The following is a 24333-nucleotide window of genomic DNA, read 5'->3' as shown; positions in this document are numbered from 1 at the left end:
CTGCATTTCCTCTGCGGCTTCATAATTAATTCCAATGATTTTCAGTGGCTGACTAATGAAGACTTCAAGCAAAACCAGTATTACAGATACAAGCATATGGCATGATTGTGACCATAAACAATTTTTTTTAATATAGCATGAAAATTATTTGAGGTGTCTGATAAAGTCTGGAGTACACATATGACACCTTCTCCTATAACTGCAGAGATATGGATCTTATAGGATCTTATGTTAGGATTGGGTTTTTTCCGAATTGATGATTTAATGCTGGACATTTGGGAAGGGAAAAAGGATGTAAAAACCTGACGTGAATATGATGGATTCCATCTGCTTCATCTCATTTATTTTGATAAGATGACGTGAAAATCAATTGATAACTCTGCTGGTTAGCTAATGTTCATTCATTCATTCATTTTCTACCGCTTATCCTCACGAAGGTCGCGGGGGGTGCTGGAGCCTATCCCACCTGACTTCGGACGAGATGCGGGGTACACACTGGACTGGTCGCCAGCCAATCACAGGGCACATATAGACAAACAACCATTCACACTCACATTCATACCTATGGACAATTTGGAGTCGCTAATTAACCTAGCATGTTTTTGGAATGTGGGAGGAAACCGGAGTACCCGGAGAACATGCACACTCCACACAGAGATGGTCGAGAGTGGAATTGAACTCCGGTCTCCTAGCTGTGAGGCCTGCGTGCTAACCACTCGACTTCAGCCCAGATATTATATAGATAATGATATTATTTCACATCACTTAAAACAACAAAATTCCCTTTATTCAGTATCTGAACATTCCAACAGTAGCTAGCAAGCATTCCCTGATATCCTATCTCCATAGCTGCAATGTCCGGATGGAATCATTCCCCATATTCATCACTTCCTTGTGGAAAGAAATATAGTTGGGAATGCAAAAAAGCGTATCTTCAGTGACATATTGCAGCCAAAGGCTTTGTAGGACTTCAGTTGGTTTGCCACCAGCTGCTTATAAATATCTGCGCTATTCATGATATTTTTATACATGAATATGGACACCAGTTATAGCAACACAGATAATACTGACAAAGTACAAGAACCTCAGAAATCCAATAACAATGGTTATCTTTAGTGTCTCGCAAGTTCATTAATTAGCATGGGCAGCTTCTTGAACACCTTATGTATTGCTTCTAATACACACCAGCTGCAAAGCAAGAAGCTTAGCTATAGTTATGGGGCAATATTACACCACGTGAATTAAAGGTTATTAAGGTAATTGTACATGGATTGAATCATGTGGTGTCCAATCATCGCTAATGTTATCACTGACATATTTCAGTGTGTGCAAGGGTTTATCCAGGGTTCGTCCAGTCATCTTTTTACATGTTCTTCATAAACAATATCATCTTTATCTAACAAATATGGTTAAATTATGATGTTACTCTAGTACTAGGACACAAAACCTGAGTGTATAGAATAAAAGTAAACAGCCCTGTGTACTATTGTATGATTATTTTTCTAACAAATACCTGACATGGTGGTAGTGTTATGGATTGACATCATTGTAACTTTAGTGTGTGAAATTTGATACACACCTTAAAGGGATAGGGATTACATGAAACTGTATGACGTCCCCTTAAGAAGTGTAGTACATCAACTGTGACTTAACTCCCCCTTGGTCTCATGAGTCCAGTTCTGGTCAGATTTTGGTAATGAGGAACATAGTTCAGTTTAGTTGGTGGGGCCACTTAAGTAATATGGATTCTCAAAACAATATGCATTCAAAAGAGTATGCATGGCAGGCATCTTATTTACATTTGTGTTCCGCAGTGGATGAAGATGTGAGCATCGCAGCCATCTTCAAAATACCGCCAAGTGAGGTTTGATTTTTTTCAATTCAAATGTATTACTCTTTTGAACGAATATTTTTGAAGCCAAAATCTTAAGTGACCCCGGTAACCTACCGGAACCACACATGTTCCTCATCACTGATATCTAACCAGAACTGGGCTCGAGGGACCAAGTTGGGGGGTAAGTCACCGTTGATGCACTACACTGCTGACGTGGATGTCATGTCAGAAATCCAAACTATCTCTTTAAGGGGATGACAATATGTCAGCATAAAAATATGGCCGCCATCACGCCGCTTTGTAAATAATTGTTGTAAGTCACTGAACGTTTTTCAGATGTATCTGTATTACAGTATTTTTTCGGGGTACTCCGGTTTCCTACCACATTCCAAAATCATACTAGGTTAATTAGCGACTCCAAATTGTCCATAGGTATGAATGTGAGTGTGAATGGTTGTTTGTCTATATGTGTGCTGTGATTGGCTGGCGACCAGTCCAGGGTGTACCCCGCCTCTCGCCCGAAGACAGCTGGGATAGGCTCCAGCACCCCCTGTGACCTTCGTGAGGATAAGCGGTAGAAAATGACGCAGCATCAGGAGCAACTGGGGGTTCTTCTATCTTGGCATGTAGGCAACACAGTCAGGAGACCGGGAAGACCTGGGTTCGAACCTCTGTTGGACATCCCTAGAGTTTGTTCTCATCGTGTGTGCGTGGGTTTTCTCTGCCGGACTCCGGTTTCCTCCCACATTCCAAAAACATGCTAGGTTAAATGGCGACTCCAAATTGTCCATAGGTATGAAAGTGAGTGTGAATGGTTGTTTGTCTATATGTGCCCTGTGATTGGCTGGCGACCAGTCCAAGGTGTACCACACCTCTCAGCTGAAGTAGAAAATGGAATTATGGATGAAATATATGCTAGCATGGGCGGCACGGCGGTCGAGTGGTCAGACCTCACAGCTAGGAGACCCGAGTTCGATTCCACCCTCGGCCATCTCTGTGTGAAGTCTGCATGTTCTCCCCATGCATGCGTGGGTTTTCTCCGGGTACTCCGGTTTCCTCCCACATTCCAAAAACATGCTAGGTTAATTCGCGACTCCAAATTGTCCATAGGTATGAATGTGAGTGTGAATGGTTGTTTGTCTATATGTGCCCTGTGATTGGCTGGCGACCAGTCCAGGGTGTACCCCGCCTCTCACCTGAAGTAGAAAATGGAATTATGGATGAAATATGAGCTAGCATGTCTTCCAAAGCATTTTGACTATAACCCATATGTGGCGTCCCACAGGTCAGACTGCATCTGCTTATGTCTACTTCAGGGTTTCCCCAACTTTTTCAACTCTCGGGTCCCAAATTAGAAAGTTGGCATGCATTTATCCCTTTGACAAGAAATCATGTGATTTAATGAGCATGAAATAACTGACCCGGACAATATGAATCAGCCAATAAAAACTGACCTTTAGCCCTTTATTGGAAACCCTGAGTTACTGCTCTGGTTAAGTTATTTGGACCAATTGACTTATATACATTCATACGTTCTATAATCTATTGGATGTTATGTGTGCATTGTGATGCAGGACAATGTCTAAGTCAAGTTCCCTGACATATAATTTATAGTGTTTTGTTGTGTCGCCATGTATGTCATGTTGTCTGAATGATGACCATTGGAGTGCACGCTTGGTCAGGCACACTTTTGGAGGAATTAAGTGTCCTTCTGTCAGGACACACGTCTATCTCACACACACACACACACACACACACACACACACACGCCGTTGACATTGACTTTACATCAGAGACAGTTTAACTTCTTTAACTCCTTTTTTTACCCCTTTTGTTCAACTCGTTCAAGCGAGTGCTGCCTCTATTGTAGGGGACCCCCTGACAGATGCAGGGCCCCCTTAGCAGGTCCGGGGACAGGGAAAAGTCTGAAAGGTTAATCTGTGCACCCCCCCCCCCCCCCCCCCCCCCCCACCTCTATCCCCTCATCCTCCCACTACACGCGCAGATGTTGGCTTTAGGAGTCTTGAAGCGTCACCTTTGACATGTCCCCTCATTCAGCAACAAGGGGCCGGGGTGGGGAGCCACAGGACACTGACCGCTGCAAGCTGTCACCACGGGCCAGCTTGTGCCGCCATATATAAGTCTAAACGGCCCCTCCTGACGTCATGTCAACAAGGGTTTGCTATACACCTCGATGTTATATTGGCATGGTTTGCTTTACTTTAAATATTACATTTACACAATTCAACATGTATGAAAAGGAGTAGGAAGAAGCAGAGTCTATTTAACACGCCAGCAATTATTCACTTATGTGTTTTTGCATTTATAGCTTGTGCTTACAGAATTTGGATGCAATAAAGAGACGACCCAGCATGTCAACAAACGAGGTGTTATTGTGCTTAATGAGTGTTCACTGTGTACTGACACTCACACACACACACACACACAGTGCTGGGCTTGGTTCGTTAAGCCCAAATGCTTGAACAATAGACACATCTGCTCATGGTTTTCTATCAAAGGTGCTACAGTCGTTTTGGTTTAAACCGCCACACACTTGGCATTAGAGGGGGGTGGCCCACTAATGAAAAAAGTACCTCTGAACTTCACTGGAGACCACCGGAGAACCGTGTTAATTAAGGTGGTTTCCTTTGGAGAGAAATAGAAATTGCATGTTAGAGATTCATTCTTATTGGCTTGGAATGAACCAGGAAGTGGACTTCATTGCCTTTTTGGCATTTAAGGTGGACCGCTCCGTTGTTTGTACTAATGAATTAAACATTTGACTACCATTTCAGAAGGTGTTCTCTAGTCCAGGGCTATTTGACTCAATTGTTCTGTGGACACATTTTTAGAAGGCCAAGGGCCTGGGGGGACGGAGGGGGGGGGGGGGCGACTTCTCCATTCAATGTCATTCACTGTTATTTTGTAAGTAATGTTGATGCCGGCCTCTGTAATACCTTCATTTTCTTGCTTCATCAAATGTTTAATAGTCATTAAGTCGTCTAAAAAATATTTTTGCGACGGTCAAAGATCCTCTTAATGACAAGAGTTCTCTAGTATTATTCTACTGCAAAACTGTTAAAGATCTCAGAATGACAAGTGGGCTCTGCTGTTTTAACTCAAAGATCCTGTATAATTCAGAGGACTCAAGTCATATAGAGCATTTTTGACTCACATTTTTTTTCATTCAGAAAAAAAAAAAACATTCAAGTTCACCCTCAAGAACAGCAGAGCACTCCTGTCATTTAGAGGATCTTGGACAAGAATTTTTTTTTCAAGTTCACCCTCAAGAACAGCAGAGCTCTCCTGTCATTTAGAGGATCTTTGACTATTGCAGATTTTCAGTCGGTCCTTAAGAACCGCAGCGCAAGCCTGTCATATAAAGGATCTTTGACTCTGTTTTTTTTTTCAACTCCATCTTCAAGAACAGAAGAACACCCCTTTTATACTGAGAATCTTGGACTATAGCGATTAGCAATACAGAATTTTTGACATGCAGTTTTGTAGTCCGTCCTTAAGAAGAGCAGAGCACTTCTGTGATGTAGAGAATCTTTGACGAGTAACTTTTTTTTCAAGTCTGCCCTCAAGAACAGCAGAGCGCCTGTTATTTAGTGGATCTTTGACAAGGATTTTTTTTCAAGTTCACCCTCAAGAACAGCAGAGCACTCCTGTCATTTAGAAGATCTTTGACTGTCTCACATTTTCAGTCGGTCCTTAAGAACTGCAGCGCAAGCCTGTCATATAAAGGATCTTTGACTATGTTTTTTTTTCTCAACTCCATCTTCAAGAAGAGAAGAACACTCTTTTCATATCTTGAACTATATCAGAATCTTGGATTATAGCGATTAGCGATACATAATATATGACACGTCGTTTTGTAGTTCGTCCTTAAGAAGAGCAGAGCACTTCTGCCATATAGAGAATCTTTGACCAGTAACTTTTTTCAAGTCTGCCCATCAAGAACAGCAGAGCGCTCCTGTTTTTTAGTGGATCTTTGACTGGCGATTTTGTGGTCTGGCCTTAAACAGCCTAGCACTAATGTCATATAGAGGATGAACTCATGACCTGTTTTGATGTCATTTCCAGGCAAGACTTGGCCCCGGGGCCACCAGTTGAATAGCCCTGATGTATATCAAATATTTTAAAAAGTTGTTTCTGTCAAATGTTTATTAAAAAAAATCCCCCACTTACGTTTTCTTCCTTTCAGAGTGAATATAACCTCCAAGCAGGTGTTTTACTTTTTTCCTCGCTACCTGGCTTCCTTAATGATCAAGTGACGTCACGTAAATGGGCGTATCCATGTGGGCGTTGGAGGAGAAGAGAGAAAGAGGGGGGCTCCAGTGCGCATGTGCAGACGGTGTTCAACGCTGCGGTTTTGGACATTGAACATACAGAGAGATGGCGCGGCACACGACCGGAGCGCAAGGACAGCTGGCTGGCGGTGGGGGGGCTTGAATTATTATTATTATTATTATTGTTGTTGTTATTAGGAAAATAACTCATTTTTTAAAGAGAAAACTCGGATTCAGAAGACGAATCAAAAGGTGTATATTATTTTTTACATCCGCGAGAAGTGTTTTTTTTTTAGGAGAGGAGGCTGAAGCAAGAGGAGCAACAAAAGAACTTTCCTGCATGTGAGGACTTCGGGGGCTAAGAAGATCACATAGATGGTTGGTCCAGAGAGCTGCCCGGACCATGAATGCCCAGCTGTCGATGGAAAACATAGGCGACCTGCACGGAGTGAGCCATGAGTCTGTGACCGGCCACGGGGAGCTGCTGAGCGGCCACAGTCCGCATTCCCGTCCCAGCCCCCGGGGTCTTAGCCACCGCGCGATGGGCATGGCGACCCTCTTGGACAGCGGAGACTATCACCACCCGGGACACCTCCACCCCGCCATCAGCATGTGCGAAGCCCCCGGGATGAGTGCGAGCAGCACTTACACCACGCTAACCCCCCTGCAGCCTTTGCCCCCCATCTCTACGGTGTCCGACAAGTTTCCTCCCCACCATCATCACCACCACCACCACCATCATCCCCACCATCCTCATCCGCATCCCCACCAGAGGATCGCCGGGAATGTCAGCGGCAGCTTCACGTTAATGCGGGAGGACCGCAGCCTGGCCCCCATGAACAGCCTCTACCCCGCCTACCACCACAAGGACCCCTGCATGGGTCAGAGTCTCTCCCCGCTGTCCGGCTCCGGTCTCGCCGGCATCCACACCACCCAAGCCGGCCTCCCTCCTTACACCCACCCCGGTGCCGCTATGCCCGGTGAGAAGATGCTCACCCCCAGTGGCTTCGAGGCGCACCACCCCGCCATGCTAAGTCGACACGCAGAGCAGCACATGAGCTCCTCGGCTGGGATGGTGCAGCTCAACGGCCTGCATCATCACCCCCACGCGCATCTGGGAGCGCAGGGCCACGGCCAGGGGCTGGGAAGCGGCCGGGACCAGGCTTCCGGACTCGGGCAGCAAGGAGCCATCAACGGCGGGGGAGGAGGAGGAGGTGGTGCCGGTGGAGGCCAGATGGAGGAGGTGAATACCAAAGAGGTGGCGCAGAGGATCACCACGGAGCTCAAGCGCTACAGCATCCCCCAAGCCATCTTTGCCCAGAGGGTCCTGTGCAGGTCCCAAGGGACCCTCTCCGACCTGCTGAGGAACCCCAAGCCCTGGTCCAAGCTCAAGTCCGGCAGGGAGACCTTTCGGCGGATGTGGAAGTGGCTGCAGGAGCCTGAGTTCCAGCGCATGAGTGCACTCAGGCTCGCAGGTGAGCGAAGCCTCGGTAAAGAAACATTTTTTTATTTCACTTTTTTTGATCGAAGCACTGATCAACATTGACCCTGAAGGCTACATTATATTCATAAACTAATATGATATCATCCAACAGTTATGAAAATAACAAGTAGCCTTTAGGGGAAATGTTCATTTGTGCTAAATGTCATTTATTCTGTGATGGGTCTTTCTGTAGGGATTTTATGATGTGTGCGATTCAAATGGAGCCGAAATGATAAACAACACATATAGGATAGCCTGATATATTGCACCCTGGCCCTGATTTTTTTTTTTTTTTTTGGAGGGGGGGGGGGTGTTGTGTGCAACATTTTTGGTTTCATTTTACATTCCAAATATCGACCCATGCTCTTGTAAGTAAGTCGATCCAAGAGCCAGGGATCGTTAGGGATGTGTTTATTTTGGTGTAGATCCAACTGATCAGCCGTTTTTGCGTTTTTTTTGTAAACACCCAATTTGTGTATGTGTGTGTGAGTGATTTAAATGGGACATTAAAGAGGCCTTCATGTGGTGGCATGAAGTGACTATAAGTGACCCCATATTGTCGTACAATGCATTGTAGTGTGATTACATTATTTATTCCACTCTGGAGTGTGTTTTTTTCTGTCGGTAATTAACTGATAGACCTCTGGATTAATTTGTCCCTGTAGTAGTCGGAAGTCAATTAGGGCGCCAAGTGACACACACACACACACACACACACATTTTTTGTACGTTCTTTTTTTCTTATATAACGGTCATTGTGAGTCCAGTTGATGAAGTATAAATAAAGTGCGTTTTGGGGTATTTTATTTTGAAAGTGAGCCATATGTGTGTGTGTGTGTGTGTGTGGTTGGGTTGGCTATAGTTTTTTTTTCTTTTCTTAAATAATACAATAAGTGTAAAAAAAAACAGAATTAAACGTATCCTTATTATTATTATTATTATTGAATTATCAATATCAATAATATACTAATTGAATATTACTATACTCCCATATTGGCCGAATAGTGGGAATTTAATTTATCAATTTTATTCATAAATTGTATGCTATTTGCTCTACTTTTGTTTTTAAAAAATGCACAGCCATTTGTTTAATATATAAGATTAATATATTTAATTGAATATACAAATAAATACATTTGCACAAATATGCCAAATATTAGAACATTCATTTCAAAACATGAAATGATAAGGGATATTGAATCAGTGGGGCCTGCAGTTATTGATCCTCTCTTTCCTGTGTGAACTATTGTTTGTGTGTGTGTGTGTGTGTGTGTGTGTGTGTGTTTGAATTTGATATGATTATTGATTTTAAGCTTCTGGAATTAATCTCAGGCCTTCTCTCCTTTTCTGCCCTGATGTATTCAGTTCCATCCCCATGCATTCAATTCACAACAGATAAACAATATAATCCTATAAGATTTTATGCAGTGTATTTAAATGTATTTGGCTGGTTTAGGGATTGATTAATTAATTAGTTAATTCATAAATGTAGGTGCTGCAGCTGTGCCAGAATGTGCACATAGTCATGTGGAGTTGTGTTTTTCTCTTTGTCGTCACCTCACCCAGTGTGTGTGTGTGTGTGTGTGTGTGAGGTTATCTCTGTGCTAGTAATGATTAGCTGAGGGCAGCAGCAGAGTGTTTGTGCATGCATGTGTGTATTTATATATGTGTGTGTGTGTTCCAAGCCGAGCAATGCGGGCCGTGTTGAGGTTCTCCTTGCTGTCTGCATGGCCTTCACTCCTGCTGATTTATAGCAGCTCCTACACCAGCGGTTAATATTTAGCAGCACCGGAGACAAGCTGCTGGTCTTGATAATTAGGCGTGCTCGGATATGAGGGCGCCAGTGGGAGCTTGCAAAAAAATAACGACACTGATATTAGGAGTGTTTCAAATGGCAACATGGTTGGATATTGTTAATATTCTCACTTGTGAGGTATTCACTGAACCTTAGGTATGAGTTGGTTTTTTTTGTAATATTTTATCCTCTGTAATGTAATGCATTGCATGTGTGAAGGCACAGCTGTTTGTGTTGTATTTAGTTCTTATCAGGTCCTCAGCAGCAGCCCAACTCTGCCCCCTCCTGGTCCATAAATCTCACTTTCAATAGGGCTTAATGTCTCACGGTGAATGCGATAAAAGAGCAGCTAGATCAGCTGGATAGATTTTTTTTAAACGTGTGTTTGTTTAGAGTCTCCGTGGTGTGCATGAGAATGTGTTAAAACGTGCGGTTGGTTGTTTTCAGCACCATGGACAGTGTTGTAATTGCTGGTCTGCAAACCCTTGTTGTGTTTATGCTTTGGCCTGTGGATCGATATAAGTTTCAGTTCTCACCAAAAATATATCATATTGGTATTGTAATAGTATGTATTAGTATGCTTTTTAACTTATATCATCTATAATATTTTTTTGTCTGTTTTTGAAAGTTGCTGATCAGTGTTAATATAGTCACTATACAATGAAAAGCATTGATGGAATACACAAAATATTCATATATTATAGATGGCAACTGAAGAATATAAATGTAGATAAATGTGCTTTTGCAAAAATAATATTTTGATACACACATTTTTTCTATTGCTACCAAGAAACGATTGCTTATTATGTTGTTTGTTGTTCTTAGATGGAATGTTTTCCTTATTGATCTGTTTTTTCTGAAATTTAGCCAGGAATCAATTCAATATTCTGATTTGTGTGGTAGGAATTGTTCATTTTTAATGTGGATTATCAATGACTAAATTATAAAAGTGAACTCTAATACATTTATGTCCTGAAATAAAGTGAAATTTGTACACATTTTCCGATCAAAACACATTTAACCAGCAACTATTTTGGTATTCGATTGGTAATCATTTCAATCAATTCATATGTTCATTTTAATAAGCAATTTAAATTTTGCTATTTGATGTCCACTGTAAAGGAAAACTGCACTTTGTTCGGAATATTGCTTATAATGCACAATCCTTATGTGAACCATGTATGCATATTCCTCTACATTTTTTGTGCATTCTAATGAGTTAATATGAGCTAGCTAACAATGTACATTTGATTAAGGCTTATAATTTAACATGCACAATATTTATGGTATTTATTAGGGTGTTCAATGTTGGCTTTTTTGCAGAAAACCGATATTGTCGATACCGATATCAGCCGATACCGACACCTGTAACATGACATATCTCCTGTGTTGGAATGAATACGTATGTGATGTATACAGCATTTTTTTTTATATGAGCGGGAAAAAAATCAGACACTGAAATGAACCGATATCAGGTCACTAATTATCGGTACTGAAAATGATCGGACATCCCTAGTATTTATTTTACCTTGGGCATCTCTTGTTGTCATTACAGTAAATACACATCATAACATTTGCAGTGCTACCTGAAACTAAACCTTCTTCATTTGACCGCCACTCAAAGAGGCGCCTCAGTCAATTACAATGCCTGTTACTCTCTGCAGTTGAGCGAATCATACATGTTCCCAACAACTCACAAACACCTTCCCTCTTGTCTCCTCAGCATGCAAGCGCAAGGAACAGGACCACGGTCGCAGCGAGCGGGGCAACGTGACCAAGAAGCCCCGTCTGGTCTTCACGGATGTGCAGCGACGGACTCTGCACGCCATCTTCAAGGAGAACAAGCGTCCATCCAAAGAGCTGCAGCTGACCATAGCACAGCAGCTGGGCCTGGAGCTGGCCACCGTCAGCAACTTTTTCATGAATGCGCGGCGCCGGAGCTTGGACAAGTGGGTCGACGACGGCTCCGGTCACCCCGGCGGGCCCAACGTCTGCAACAAAGCCTGAAAAAACGGGAGCGCTTTGATCTTTATAACTCATGGACTTGACTCGGTGGAAAAGCTTTAAAACTTTAGAGAAACTTACAAAAGACCTTGAATTTTTTTTTTTTTTGCCCTTAAATCTGTACTATATTGATATTTATAGTATCCAAAGATGAGAAAAAACAAACCAAAGACTTCTTGTTCGACCTGCTTTGACGTGTTTGTGTAACACACTGCAAAAAGGCTACAGTTGCCCCCCCCCCGAACCCCCAATTCCCCTTTTTTCAACACTTTCACTGGTCTCTAGCTTTACAGCATCAATCTATCACACCCTTATCTTTAATCTCCCTCCCAAAAATGGAGCTTCTCAATCAAGTTCATCGTCTGCAACCTTGAGAAACAACCAAGAAGGCGGAGCTCCAGTGGGATTTGACCAATCAATGTTCAAGAAAATTCAATCCCACAGGAGCGATTGTTGCTGGATTGTTGTTGTTTTTTTTTGTTTTTGTTTTTTTTGGATTCGTGGACTGTTCCGGGAGCCCGTAATCGTCGCCTGCTAGCCTCAAAGCAAACAAAACTCCACACTCCAGACTGTGATGTAGTGCTTTCCTTCAGACGTGCTGAAACGTTGTTTTAAAACAGACAAACCAAAGCTAGAAATAAGACAGCGGCGGCGCTTTGACCAAAGATGATTTTTTTCTAGTTGATAACATAGAAGCCGCTGCTGTAGTCTCAATCATCCACACAGCGCCTAGCCTAGCCCAACTCATTTGCATAAAAGTTCACTATGTGAACAGCTATACTCCCAATGGCTCCCCATTTAAAATCCATATGTATTTCTTCACCATTCATCCTGGAGTCAGCTATATGAACCACTACGCTACTAATTCTTCAACAAACTTAATCATTCTGTGCATTTTTTTTAGCATTTATTTTGTTCAGGGGCACAACAGTGGCTATCCTTTGACTTTTATGTGAACCACTACACTACCAAAGTCATTTTATTCTAGAATCATTTATCTTAGATAAATGTCAACTATGTGAACCGTTACACCACAAATCATGAAGATTGTCATTTATCCAACCAGCCAACATAATCTATCCATATAGATAGTTTTTGCACAAAAGTCAGCTATGTAAACCACTACACTTCCAATGCGCATTTTTTAGCATTTTTAGCATTCCTACAACTATGTGAACCGCTACACCGCTACACAATCATGAAGTCATTTATCCAATCAGCCATGAAATCCATTGAGCAACATTATCTATAGTTTTTGCACAAAAGTCAGCTATGTAAACCACTACACTTCCAATGCGCATTTTTTTAGCATTTATCTTGTTCAGGGGCACAACAGTGGCTGTCGCCTATACCATTTGACTTTTATGTGAACCACTACACTACCATAGTCATTTTATTCTAGAATCATTCTTACATTTATCTTAGATAAATGTCAACTATGTGAACCGCTACACTACCAATCATGAAGATTGTCATTTATCCAATCAGCCATTAAATCCATTGAGCAACATGACAGTTTTTGCACAAAAGTCAGCTATGTAAACCACTACACTTACAATGGCTAAATATACTTAATCACACATCCACATCTTCAGGATCAAAACCCGTTCTAGTGGAATTATAGAGTGATTGCATGAAAGTCAGCTACGTGAACCGGTATATCTTTATTCTATGAGCATACATTTTGTGTTGTGGTTATCCTGTCTTATCACAGCTGACTTTTGGGGTGTCACCACACTCAACCGTGTTAACCACTACACTGGCTCAGCCTACTGAATCATTTAGAATGTATCATGTTCAGGGTCCTATCCGAGTCGACTTGTAGGGTGAAGTCTGCTATGTGAACTACTACACATATTCTCAATCATAATATGTTTTTTTTAGCATCTATTGAGTTTAGTGTCAAGTTATCTTATCTCTACGACTATCTTGGATAACCACAACAAAGTTAGCTACTATGTGAACCACTACACTACTGCCTTATGGATGCTTTCTTGAATGGCTTGTATGTTCCCGGTGAGTGGTGTGAATGTTATTGTTGGTGCTCGCAGTGAAGGCCAATCAAAATATTGTTATTTATTTTGTCTCATCAAACATGCCGAGTCGAGAAGATCCATAGCAGTGACCCCCCCACCCCCACCCCCACCCCTTACCCACTAATCCAAAGCCTGCAAAGCTATGCATTTCAGCACAAGGAGGAAAGCACTACACAGGGGGAAGCGTAGCAGGTTTGATAAATTAGCCGGGCCCCCTTGTCATCCTCATCCTCCTCCTCCTCCTTGCCCTCCTCTTCCTCAAGGCCACGGTTAGCAGCTCTACATTCATCAGAAGAAGCACTAAAGAAAAAAAAAAAGACGCTTCTTCAGTCACCAAAACCAAACCAACCACAACAAAACGTGTCACTTGCTGATGTTTTCTAGTGTGAAACCAAAGATGCTACCTCACTCAAGTTCCATACGTGATTTCTATCACTTTGACGATACCAAAGATAACCAAAGATGTTTTTCTTCTTCTTGTTTGTTTATGTCACTGCACGGCCTCTGTGAGTGGAGTTTAGAAACAACGGTGTGTGTGTGTCCCCGTCTTCACCCCCCAATGCACTCCTGCTCTCGCTTCAGCTTAATGGATAGTCACGCCGCTGTAGCTTTCATTATGATGCAGATGATGATGGTGATGATGATGATGCAGCCATGGATACACACATGCAGGGGCTGATGGGGTCGGGCGGGGTGTGTTGTCTCCAAATTTTGACCACTTTATTGGCACAAAACATTGTAAAACTCCACACAATAGTGATGGCTTCAAAAGTAACATTGTTAATAAGGCATACAAGTGTAAAAAGAAGTTAACCACTGTTAAATGCATAATAATCATTCATTCATTTTCTAGTGCTTATCCTCACGAGGGTCGCAGGGGGTGCTGGAGCCTATCCCAGCTGTCTACACACTAGACTAGTCGCCAGCCAATCACAGGGCACATATAGACAAACAACCATTCACACTCACATTCATACCTATGGACAATTTGCAGTCGCTAATTAACCTAGCATGGTTTTGGAATGTGGGCGGAAACCGGAGTACCCGGAGAAAACCCGGGAAGAACATGCAAACGCCACACAGAAATGGCAGAGGGTGGAATTGAACTCGGGTCTCCTAGCTGCGAGGCCTGTGTGCTAACCACTCAACGATGTGCAGCCCAACTGCATAAAATATGCAATTTAAAATAATAAAAAGTATCCTGCAAAGTTGAGGTGCCCTTACACATTAAATTAAATTAAATTAAATTAAATTAAATTAAATTAAATTAAATTAAATTAAATTAAATTAAATTAAATTAAATTAAATTAAATTAAATTAAATTAAATTAAATTAAATTAAATTAAATTAAATTAAATTAAATTGTGTATATTTTAATGACAAAGGCTCCATACAAAGCGTAAAAAGAAGCCCTGCTAATGTGAAGATGTAAAAAATTGTTTAACATTCTAGCAAAAAATTTGTGCTTATTGGTGTTTTTTTCACGTTCTTGTCATGCAAGTGTAAAAATAAGCCCAGCCCTGTTCATATTAAGAAGTTTAAAAAAATGAAAAATATTTTATTTCTACAACAACTGTGACATTTTTGTCGCACAAGTGTTAGTATTGAGATGTAAAAATGAAAATTTGCAGCGGGAAATTGAGTTCAGCGCTACAAAACTTGTAGAAAACAATTACTAAAAACTAGCTTAATAAGCTAACTTCCCTTGTATGTTCTTCCTCGTTGTCTGCAACAAATCTGAAGTTGATACTTTTTGAGGTGAGATTTTGTCCAGAATTTTCCAGAAATTATGACTTAACTGTCAATCCCGGCTGACCCCCAAATCCCCCCCTTTGTGTGTGCCATAATGGTTTGCTCCATCATCACTTTCACTTCCCAGGCAGCCATGCGCCTCACAGTTGACCGTGGTTGCAATCTCCTCCTCCTAGCCAGTAAACTCCCCAGGACGAGTGCCTTGCTTGAACCAAAGTGTTGAACCGCTCTTGACCTCTGACCTTCTTGACTCTTGTGAATACCTCAAGGCTGTAGAAAAGGCCGCGACTGAAGAAAATGTTTTGGGGGTTTTTTCCGTTGAAATCACACTGTGGTGCTTTTCGCCAGCTCAAACCATGCAATGACAAACATACCAAAGCGACTTGTGTTGATGAAACCAAAGGTCCTTTTTTTTTTTTTTTTTTTTTTTTTGACCCCTTACCCCACGCTCCACAAGATCCTTCTGAGCCCCCTCCCTCCCTTCATCTCTTCTCTCACCGTGGCCGTGCGTGACTTTTCCAGTTGTCTCTGAATACCTCATAGTAACTTTGAGTTCTGCATCTTTGTGCGACTTAAGCAGAACTCCACTCGTGTGTGCTAATTATTGAATATATGATCTTTTTTTTTTTTTTTTTGGTAGGGGGGGCAAAGACGTGTTCTGTTTCAGGGTTGATGTATATCAAAAGGAGGGAGAAGCATATTTTATAATGATGCTCGATTGCTTTTTACAGGGTAAAGCCAACTGCTGTGATATTGTGTTCACACACCCCCACCCCGTGTTGTGTTTTAATTTAAATTCTTTTTTTTTTATTTGTTATATAGTTTAACCACTATTTTTATTTAATTTATGCATTTGTAGAAACTCTAGATTTGTACATAGTAGAATTTTTTGGAGGGAAAAAAAAGTAAAGAAAAAAAAAAGACAGTTTTCCGTTACAGCCGTGTAGTTTGTTATTCTTCAGCTGTGTGTTTTAAACACTGCCAGAAACCTCTCCCCCCTCCCAAAAAACAGGCGCTACTTTGTTGAAATGTTTGTATGTGTGTATGTGTTTTTCTATTGTTTTTGATTTTCTAAAAAAAAAAAAAAAAGGGTAATATTAATGCACATCCAAAGATTTTTAAAACAAACCAAAAAAAAAATGGGGGGCTAATACTGTATGTATCATGTTGAAAAAGCACTGGCATTTGTGAAGTAGAACCTTTTTTTTTTTTTTTTTTTTCTATTCGCCATTGGCACAGGTATAGAATGTAGAAGGCGTAGTAGGACTTTCAAGCTTGTGGGGAAATTTCCTGTCCACTGTACAATCTGCTGAAACGAGGGCTACAAGCCCCCCGCTCACTTTGCTGCCTTCATGTACACACAGTGGGAGCGAGCGACATGGAGGCCGGGGCAGCCGGTCTGCCAGGGGGGGGCGCTGTGCCACGGAGCTAGCTTTACTTTACCGTTTTAAAAAGCCGTGGGATTGCCGCCTCACTCCGTGTAGTATCTGTTCTTTAGGTACGTACTTGTGTCATGACTACCAGCAAAGTCTAATAAAAACCGCGAAAAGAAGTTTATCCAAAAAATTAGCGTGTAATTTTTACGCTAACGTTTGGCTTGAAGGTCACGGCAGAGGTCGCAAAATGTGGTGACTTCAAAGCTGGAAACCTTCCATGGGATGTAACCCAAGTGCAAAAAAAAAAAATTTTTTTTTTCTATTCTAAGGACAGGGATACTCAAATTGTGGTACCAGCACCGCTGATGGTACACAGGCTCCATCTCACGGTACGCAGGGACACCAGATTATTTTGAAAACTAGTACTTTTAGTGATTTTTTTTAACCCTTGCCCCCCAAACCCCCCCACCCCCCTTAACAAAAGTAGTAAAAACTGTGATCATTGCAACAATTGAGTGTTTTTATTTTTTTAGGATTTTTTTCGGGGGGACTTTCATTATATTTATGATAATTATTTGCTGTAAGTGTAATTTACTGCACTTTATGTTTGTGAAATTGTAACATTTTCATTATGATCGTCACTTATCATAGCTGATTGGCTGGGAGACGTCACATGGTTCTCCTGCCTAAATGTCAAGCATCTATTTCAGTTGGAATATAAGTGACCAAAAACTGCTCCTGGCCAACATAAACCAGTAAAAATGATAATTGATAGTTAATGCAAAATATTCAATTAATTTGTAAATAATATATTTAAAAATAAAAATAGTAGATACAATTAAATTAAAAAAAATTCCCAATTGAACTTCCCATGGAAAGTTTCCTGCATTGACAACTTTAGTCATCACCAAAATGTCCAACACATTAAAAAAAAAAAAAAAGATTTGTATGTCAACCAGTTTCATGCAATTATATTTTTGTACGCTCCAAAACTACTTAAATTATTAATTTCTTGTCACACAACTGTATCGTAGTAGTTAAACAATATTGTGTTGTGTGTTGAACTAAAATAATACAATTCTCTACCAGTTAATAATAAGTCATTTGGATCAATTTCATATTATTGTTATTTATTAATTGCATGGAGCAGGCTGACCTGAATTTCTCATTGTTTTGGTTATGCAGTAAAAAAAAGTCATGTTTTTTTGGGGTTTTTTTTTTTAAGTGCAGGTTGCATTTTTATGATGTAAAAGTATTTGTGATGGAATGACTGATGCAAGTGCACCTCTTTATCCGCCCCCCCCTGCCATAATCTCATATTGCCCGTATAAGGAGTTCCCATGCTGGGTTCCAAGTGTCACAACAACAAATACTACGGTGCCTAAGACAATCATCCGGCTCTCTAAACGCTGGGGAACGTAGTTTCTCACTCACAGAGGAGTGTCCTCCGGCAATTCACATGCAAAGATGCTTGAAGGGTTTTATAATAAACAAGCATAATTGTTTTCATCCATATTTAATGAGGATTTAGGATTGCACTTGCTGAATGAAATGGCATTGTTTTGTATGCTTTTATTTGTTTTGACTCACAATGCTTCTTCTGTTTACAGTGTGTGAGTGTGTGTATGTGTGTGTATGCGTGTGTGTGAGTGTCAGAAGTCATGCTATTGTGTTACCCTCCCATATATAACTCCATGTTTCATGCCCTGATTTTTATTTTTTTTTCGTTTTGTTTTCCTTTCCCGAGGTTTTGCTATACTGCTTTCTCAGTGCCGTGCAATATCATCTGTTGTGATTGCTAAGCAAGAAAAAAAAAAAGACAAGACATTTGAGAGGCAAGTGATGATGTCATCCAGCTTTTTTCAGTGTTCAAATGTTTTTTCTGTAGTCTCAAAAAGTAGAGAATAAACTGTTGCTATTTCCAGCTTCTAAATCATGTCTCTTGTTATTATTATTATTATATTGTTATCCATCCATCTGTTTTCTAGACCGCTTATCATCATTAAGGTGCCCTGGAGCCTATCCCAACTGACTTTGGGATAGAACAAGCGGAGTCCACCATGGCCTGGTTGCCAGCCAATGGCAGGGCACATATAATCTAACATGCATGTTTTTGGAATGTGGGAGAAAACCCACACATGCACGGGGAGAACATGCGGGGATTCTAAAGCAGGTCTTCCAGATCTCCTGACTGTGTGGCCAACATGCTAAACACTCTAAATAAAAACAAATTAAAAATAAGTATATATATGTAGTATTTATAGGACAATTGGTGCTCTTCTGCATTAAAAGAGCCAGATGAGCGGCAGAAGATGTATGGATAAAAAAATATATATAAATTACAAAAAAGAACATGACAAAAGTAGAGAAGAACAAAACAAAAAAAACTTGCAACTTTTAGTGAGGGAATTTCTCCGGGTACTCCGGATCATGAAACTCTGCACACTAAAGGGTGAGCATGCTGCCAACTGTGTTGACCTGAAAACAAAACACCTACTGTAACTTTTTAGGGCTTCGCTTACACACCTTTAGGCGACTGACCAGCACATGTTGAGGAAAAATATGGCTGCCATCAAGTAAAACGCCTTTTTAGGGGGTGGATTTAGCAGGTAATAGGTGATACAGTAAGTCATTGACCATTTATATATATGTAAGCTTGGCTGCACGGTGGACGAGTGGTTAGTGCCCGAGTTCAATTCCACCCTCGGCCATCTCTGTGTGGAGTTTGCATGTTCTCCCCGTGCATGCGTGGGTTTTCTCCGGGTACTCCGGTTTCCTCCCACATTCCAAAAACATGCTAGGTTAATTGGCGACTCCAAATTGTCCATAGGTATGAATGTGAGTGTGAATGGTTGTTTGTCTATATGTGCCCTGTGATTGGCTGGCGACCAGTCCAAGGGGTACCTCTCGCCCGAATGTAAGCTTAGGTGTCTTCTAAAGCATTTTGACCACAAACAGCCACAAATGGTATGTGAAACACCTTTTCACATGATTGGGAAACCTTGTAATTCATTTTCAAACGGTGGAATGAGTACCACTGGTGGTACGTGGGCACCATCTAGTGGTACTCCAGAACATCAGAGTCGTTTTTTAATGAGAATAAACAATTATGTGTGTGTGTAGTCTGGTATTCATCACTTCATGTTTGGACCCACAATCAGGCCCTCTTCTTAGGAAAACCCCATCATATAACAATAATTGTTTAGAAGCTTTCTGTCAATGGAAAAACGCACAGCATTATTTATTTTTTCCACTAGATGGAGCTATGATGTATGTTTTAAAAATGATCACATCACCTCTGTTGTACTTTGTCACCAAGACAACATGACATCTCCACACAAAGCCCCTACACAGAGGCTAGACCTCCACCAATGTCTAACAAGCTAAATTCTAATCAATCACGGTCATGGTGTTAAGTTATTATTTTGGACATACATAAAAAGTTCTATTAAGAAAATAATCACTTGTATATCTCAACAAGAAATTATATTTAAAAATCCAAGCATCAAAATTCAGTGTGTTATGTTATTTTGATACAAAAATGAAACCATTTCAGGTCATCCACCCCATAAATTGCTTATTATGGCCACTATTATTAGTTTGAATGTAATTCTGTTCACACATATAAACACAAACACACACTTCCTATTGTTGAAATGTGAATTCTCAGCAACAGCCATAATATAGCACTTGTCTGTCAAGAGATGGAATGTTCACACAACAACAACATTGTAAAAAAGAGTGCTTGTTTTTACAGACAGCTGATTTCAACCAGTTTCTTATGCTTGCATGCATTCAGGTTAAAAAAAACACGTTGTTATGAATGAGTAATATGAAAAGTAATTCACTTGGGGAAACATTTTTAGTATAAATCGATCATTGGAGGCTGTTTTGTAACACATTGTTCCACTGTGAAGGGTAAATACCCATTCTTATCAACTGCTGTGTTGAACTTTGACCCTTTGAGCCTATGTTTTCTGTCTCCTGACTCTCTGGTATCAAGTAATGCAATCAGTTCAGAACTCTAAAGAAGAAAAACTGTTGTTTTAGCAGATAGACGACAGTGAGTAAAAATGATAACTTTTTAATTTTATCCCACATTCTACTTTTAGTGACTTGTAATGATAGTCAATGTAGCAAACAACAATAACACAATGTGGCAGCTGCATTGTTCTCACTTTGGTCTTTTCCCTGTGCACTTTTCCAAAGGATTTACGCCAACAAAGAAGAGATTAAAAGAAAGAGGTCCCACTCTTGTGCTTCTAGTTCAAACCGATTTGCCACCGTGACTTCCTGCTTTACTCATTTTAAACCTGTCGACTTAGTTATTTACGTTGTGTTGTTTGTCGTAATGTTGTTTTAGCTAATATTTTAAATGGTCATCTGGCCCATTATTGGGAAAAAAATGTGCATAGATAAGACAATATTAACGACTACTACTATTAGTAGTAGTAGTAGTACTTAATTTAAATTTAAAAGTTGCATTAAAATAAGAAATAATCAAGTTAAGAGAAGCACTGCAAAAAGGCAATCATGTTTGCATGTTTGTTTACATTTCGAATATGTCAATAATATTATTAATACATACATACATGTTCATTTTCATCTGATTCCAACATATCCCCTGGAACCTATGAACCTCACTTGGGTTTAGAAGGATTACAAATTATTTGTATTGACCTAAAACGTTACAAGAAAGCATGAAACGTCCATTTGTGTCAAAAAATTGCAACAAGTCAACCTGCAACCACAACAAAAACAAGAAAAGGCATCGTCTTATTAGTAGACGATCTTTGTGTGCATACTGCCCCAACCAACGCCGGAACAAAATGTTCATGACACGTGCGCACGTGAACAAGCTCCCAATTCGGCTGACCAATCAGCTTGCAGAAAGCAGCCACGTCTTTGTTACTGTAGTTCTTGCAAACGTCAGAGGAAAAAGGCGTTAAATACGCTATGGTACTTATATTTTAAGTTTTGGACAGTTTCGTTGTTATGGCTGTGAGTCTGTGGTGATTTTTTTTTACGAGTGACGATCATAGGGAGGGTTGTTGTTGGGACACGTGACAAGAGCTGTTTTGACAAGCCGTGGGGAGGAGGAAGAGCCCACGGAGGAGTGATGATGATGGTGGCGTTGGTGGTGAGGAGGAGTGGAAGAAGAAGGAGGAGGAGGAGGGTCAGACTGTAAGCATCACGACGAGGAAGATTCACAGTTTCTTTCATCGGACTTTACATCCAAAGAATTCCGCTTACTCTTTTATCTGTCGCTCGTTTGGCGTTTCAAGTTAGCTCTCGTGTGCCAGCGGACGTTAGCTTTGTTTTTTGAGTGCGTGTCAAGTCGAGCTGCTGTGCTTGTCGTGTTGGGAGGAGAAAAGTTGTAATGACAACATGACAAAAGAAGGCAACACTTGTTAACTCAATGGCGACGACCAGAGTGTCTCCGACAGCTCGATAAGGCGACAACACAGCCGTTTGTTTGGCGAGCTACTGCTAGCTAGTCATTGTTTGTGTTGTCAACACAGCTGACTCGCATGTATGTAAGCATGCATGTATGTAAAGCGACGTAAATATGGCTCCGGTGGTTTAATATGGGCTCCCTTGTGTATTATAGCCATCTTGCTAGTTGAATTTAGTCGTGCTTCATAAAGCAGTCATCGCCTTCTCAGGTGTCTTTATTTTTTTGAACAACCCACTGCGATGTAATCGTACAGTAGTAGCATGCTAACAAAGCAACGCTTTGTTGCGGGATAGGGGCAGCCAAGGGCTGCACCGCACTTCATAGCTAATAATAAAAGCAGGTTCGGGCTCTAAAAAGGGCTCCTCCACTGTTTGCTGTTGAAGACAAGAAGCAAGCGAGATATCCCCTGATGACACTGGACAACATGAAGGCCGAGCGAGGTAGGTTTGACCCCCCCCCCCACCACCACCACCACCACCACCACCACCATCACCCCAAATCAGACGCCTCACATCTCCAAAATGGTTATGAAAATTAACAAAGGATGACTCAAAACAAATGAGGACACAATTTTTTTGTGTGCTCTGCTTGAATGCTTCTTTTCTTTATTTTGGTGCACACTACACACTCTTGTTTTGACAGGCTCTGCTGCAAAAAATGTTCCTGACAAGCCACCCCTGTTGTGGAAACGAGGCGCCCTTCCTTGCCTTATGCTCAGCAACCTGTTTACATGTCTGCAGCAGCAAGGAGGGGAAACCGGGACAGACAGGAGGAGTGGGGTGGGGGGGACACCCTCATTTGTGTTACTTGTGCGTTCATTTGCAGAGGGTGCCCTAGCATTCGCGTCCTGGCCTGATCGACATTTTTTTTACATAAGCTCTTGTGTGATTGATCGTATGTTGTGGCTGCTGGTGACAACACCATTAAAAGCAGTGAAGCAGGTCCACTGTTCTCAGTTGTGATGAGATTAGCTGCAGTCAATCAAGGATAGCCTATGTTTTTGTGAGCGGGTTATGAAACTGCACTCAAGTCTGCTGACAGGCCGACGGTATATTGGTAATGTGATCGTTCAACACACACACACACACACACAGGGCGTAAACATGGACCTCCACTGTCAACCCTTTTAATGTCATTAGTTGCCTTTATATAGAAGCAGACATCTTCATGATGTGACTGGCCAGAATATGAAGTGCATACTGACTGACTTGTGTAATTATAGCCCCCTAATGCAGCACAGCATGATGGGTCATCTGTGAATAGTAGAACAGCAAGAGCAACAGTCATGTGGTATGGTGTTTGGTCACGACAGTTTGTATGTTCTCTTTGTATGTTTTTTTTTGTATAACCTAATAACTGGTGGCTTCAGGCACAGTCTAAAAATGGCTTGAACATTGTCAAAACAATCCCGTCACATAGACTTACATGTAATATGCATTCCAGACCAGTAGTTGGCAATGGCAGTTGATAATTTAACACAACAGGCATGTTTGGGTTCTACCCATGTCCTTTGAACACACTTTATTGGTGAGTAAGTTATTGATAACTGAATATTTTGGTAAGTGACTCCACAGGTGCCGGAAATGAGTCTGATTCTTGTCATTGTTGCCGAATAGTGCAATCTTGGGGGCAGCTGAAAATGTTTCTGTCATGGTTGGTATATTCCTCGTCCATGACAGTGTGAAAACTGGCTTTGGTGGTGGACCAGTGCACCAGTTCCTTGGTTGTTCCTGGACACCTTAATATCCCTAAGTTGTGACACATCCAAATATCTTATTTACAGTTGTTTAAAATGTTGATCTTGGAATCTGCTTTTCCTTGGAAATGGCTCTAGAGGACTTTCCCAACTTGTATAAATCAATGAACTGATTATTGGTTCAGCTGATGAATATTGCGACCAGAGAGAAACTACAAACTGGAGTCAATCATGCAGATTACTAAAAGTTAAGACACTCCTGAATCTTAAGTAACTCTTTTAGATTTAGATGAAGGCATTTATATATTTTTTAAATGGAGGACATGTCCATATACAAGTAATTCACAAATGGCTTTTAAGATAATTAGCTTGATAATACTTCTCCCATGAATTGTACAGCTGCTGGGACAAGCAGAGACACACGATTCCCCATAACTCAAATCCTCACCCAAAATATATCCGGCGACTCAATTATTAAAATTAAAGTAAGCGCAAGTAGTTAATTGGCACGGTGCTGGCTCGGCAGTTAAATTACTGTGTATTAACTTGTTTCTAGGTTAATCCGCATCATATTGATAATGTCACGTAAACCATACTGTTCTCAGTC

General features: G+C 41.0%; 2 protein-coding genes across 3 annotated transcripts in view; both read left to right on the top strand.

Moving 5' to 3' along the window:
• Window positions 1-6249: 6249 nt before the first annotated feature.
• onecut1 (one cut homeobox 1) lies at window positions 6250-14113 on the top strand. Of its 2 annotated transcripts, none has more exons than XM_058089114.1 (2): window positions 6250-7601; window positions 11128-14113. In XM_058089114.1, the coding sequence occupies exons 1-2, from the start codon at window positions 6530-6532 to the stop codon at window positions 11409-11411; spliced, it is 1356 nt and encodes a 451-aa protein (XP_057945097.1). In that variant the 5' UTR covers window positions 6250-6529; the 3' UTR covers window positions 11412-14113. The 2 variants fall into 2 exon arrangements, with proteins under 2 accessions (XP_057945097.1, XP_057945096.1); XM_058089113.1 differs by having other exon boundaries at window positions 6250-7616.
• A 7331-nt stretch (window positions 14114-21444) lies between these two features.
• The window catches only part of atosa (atos homolog A), a 29448-nt gene continuing 26559 nt past the window's right edge, over window positions 21445-24333 (top strand). The window contains exon 1 of the mRNA XM_058088848.1: window positions 21445-22470. Within this exon, the coding sequence (XP_057944831.1) occupies window positions 22440-22470 (31 nt within the window). The 5' untranslated portion in view covers window positions 21445-22439. The remainder of the gene's footprint in view (window positions 22471-24333) is intronic.

This window comes from Doryrhamphus excisus, chromosome 12 (genome assembly GCF_030265055.1).
Source record: "Doryrhamphus excisus isolate RoL2022-K1 chromosome 12, RoL_Dexc_1.0, whole genome shotgun sequence".
In the NCBI taxonomy this organism is placed as follows: domain Eukaryota; kingdom Metazoa; phylum Chordata; class Actinopteri; order Syngnathiformes; family Syngnathidae; genus Doryrhamphus; species Doryrhamphus excisus.
This window is presented reverse-complemented; position numbering and strand designations above follow the sequence as displayed.

Excerpts from the sequence above, each read along its gene's own strand:
- onecut1 (XM_058089113.1), top strand. The coding sequence starts at position 6,530 with ATGAATGCCCAGCTGTCGATGGAAAACATAGGCGACCTGCACGGAGTG. Across the intron at positions 7,617-11,127 it reads CGCAGGTGAGCGAAGCCTCG|CATGCAAGCGCAAGGAACAG; the intron begins GTAAAGAAACAT and ends TTGTCTCCTCAG.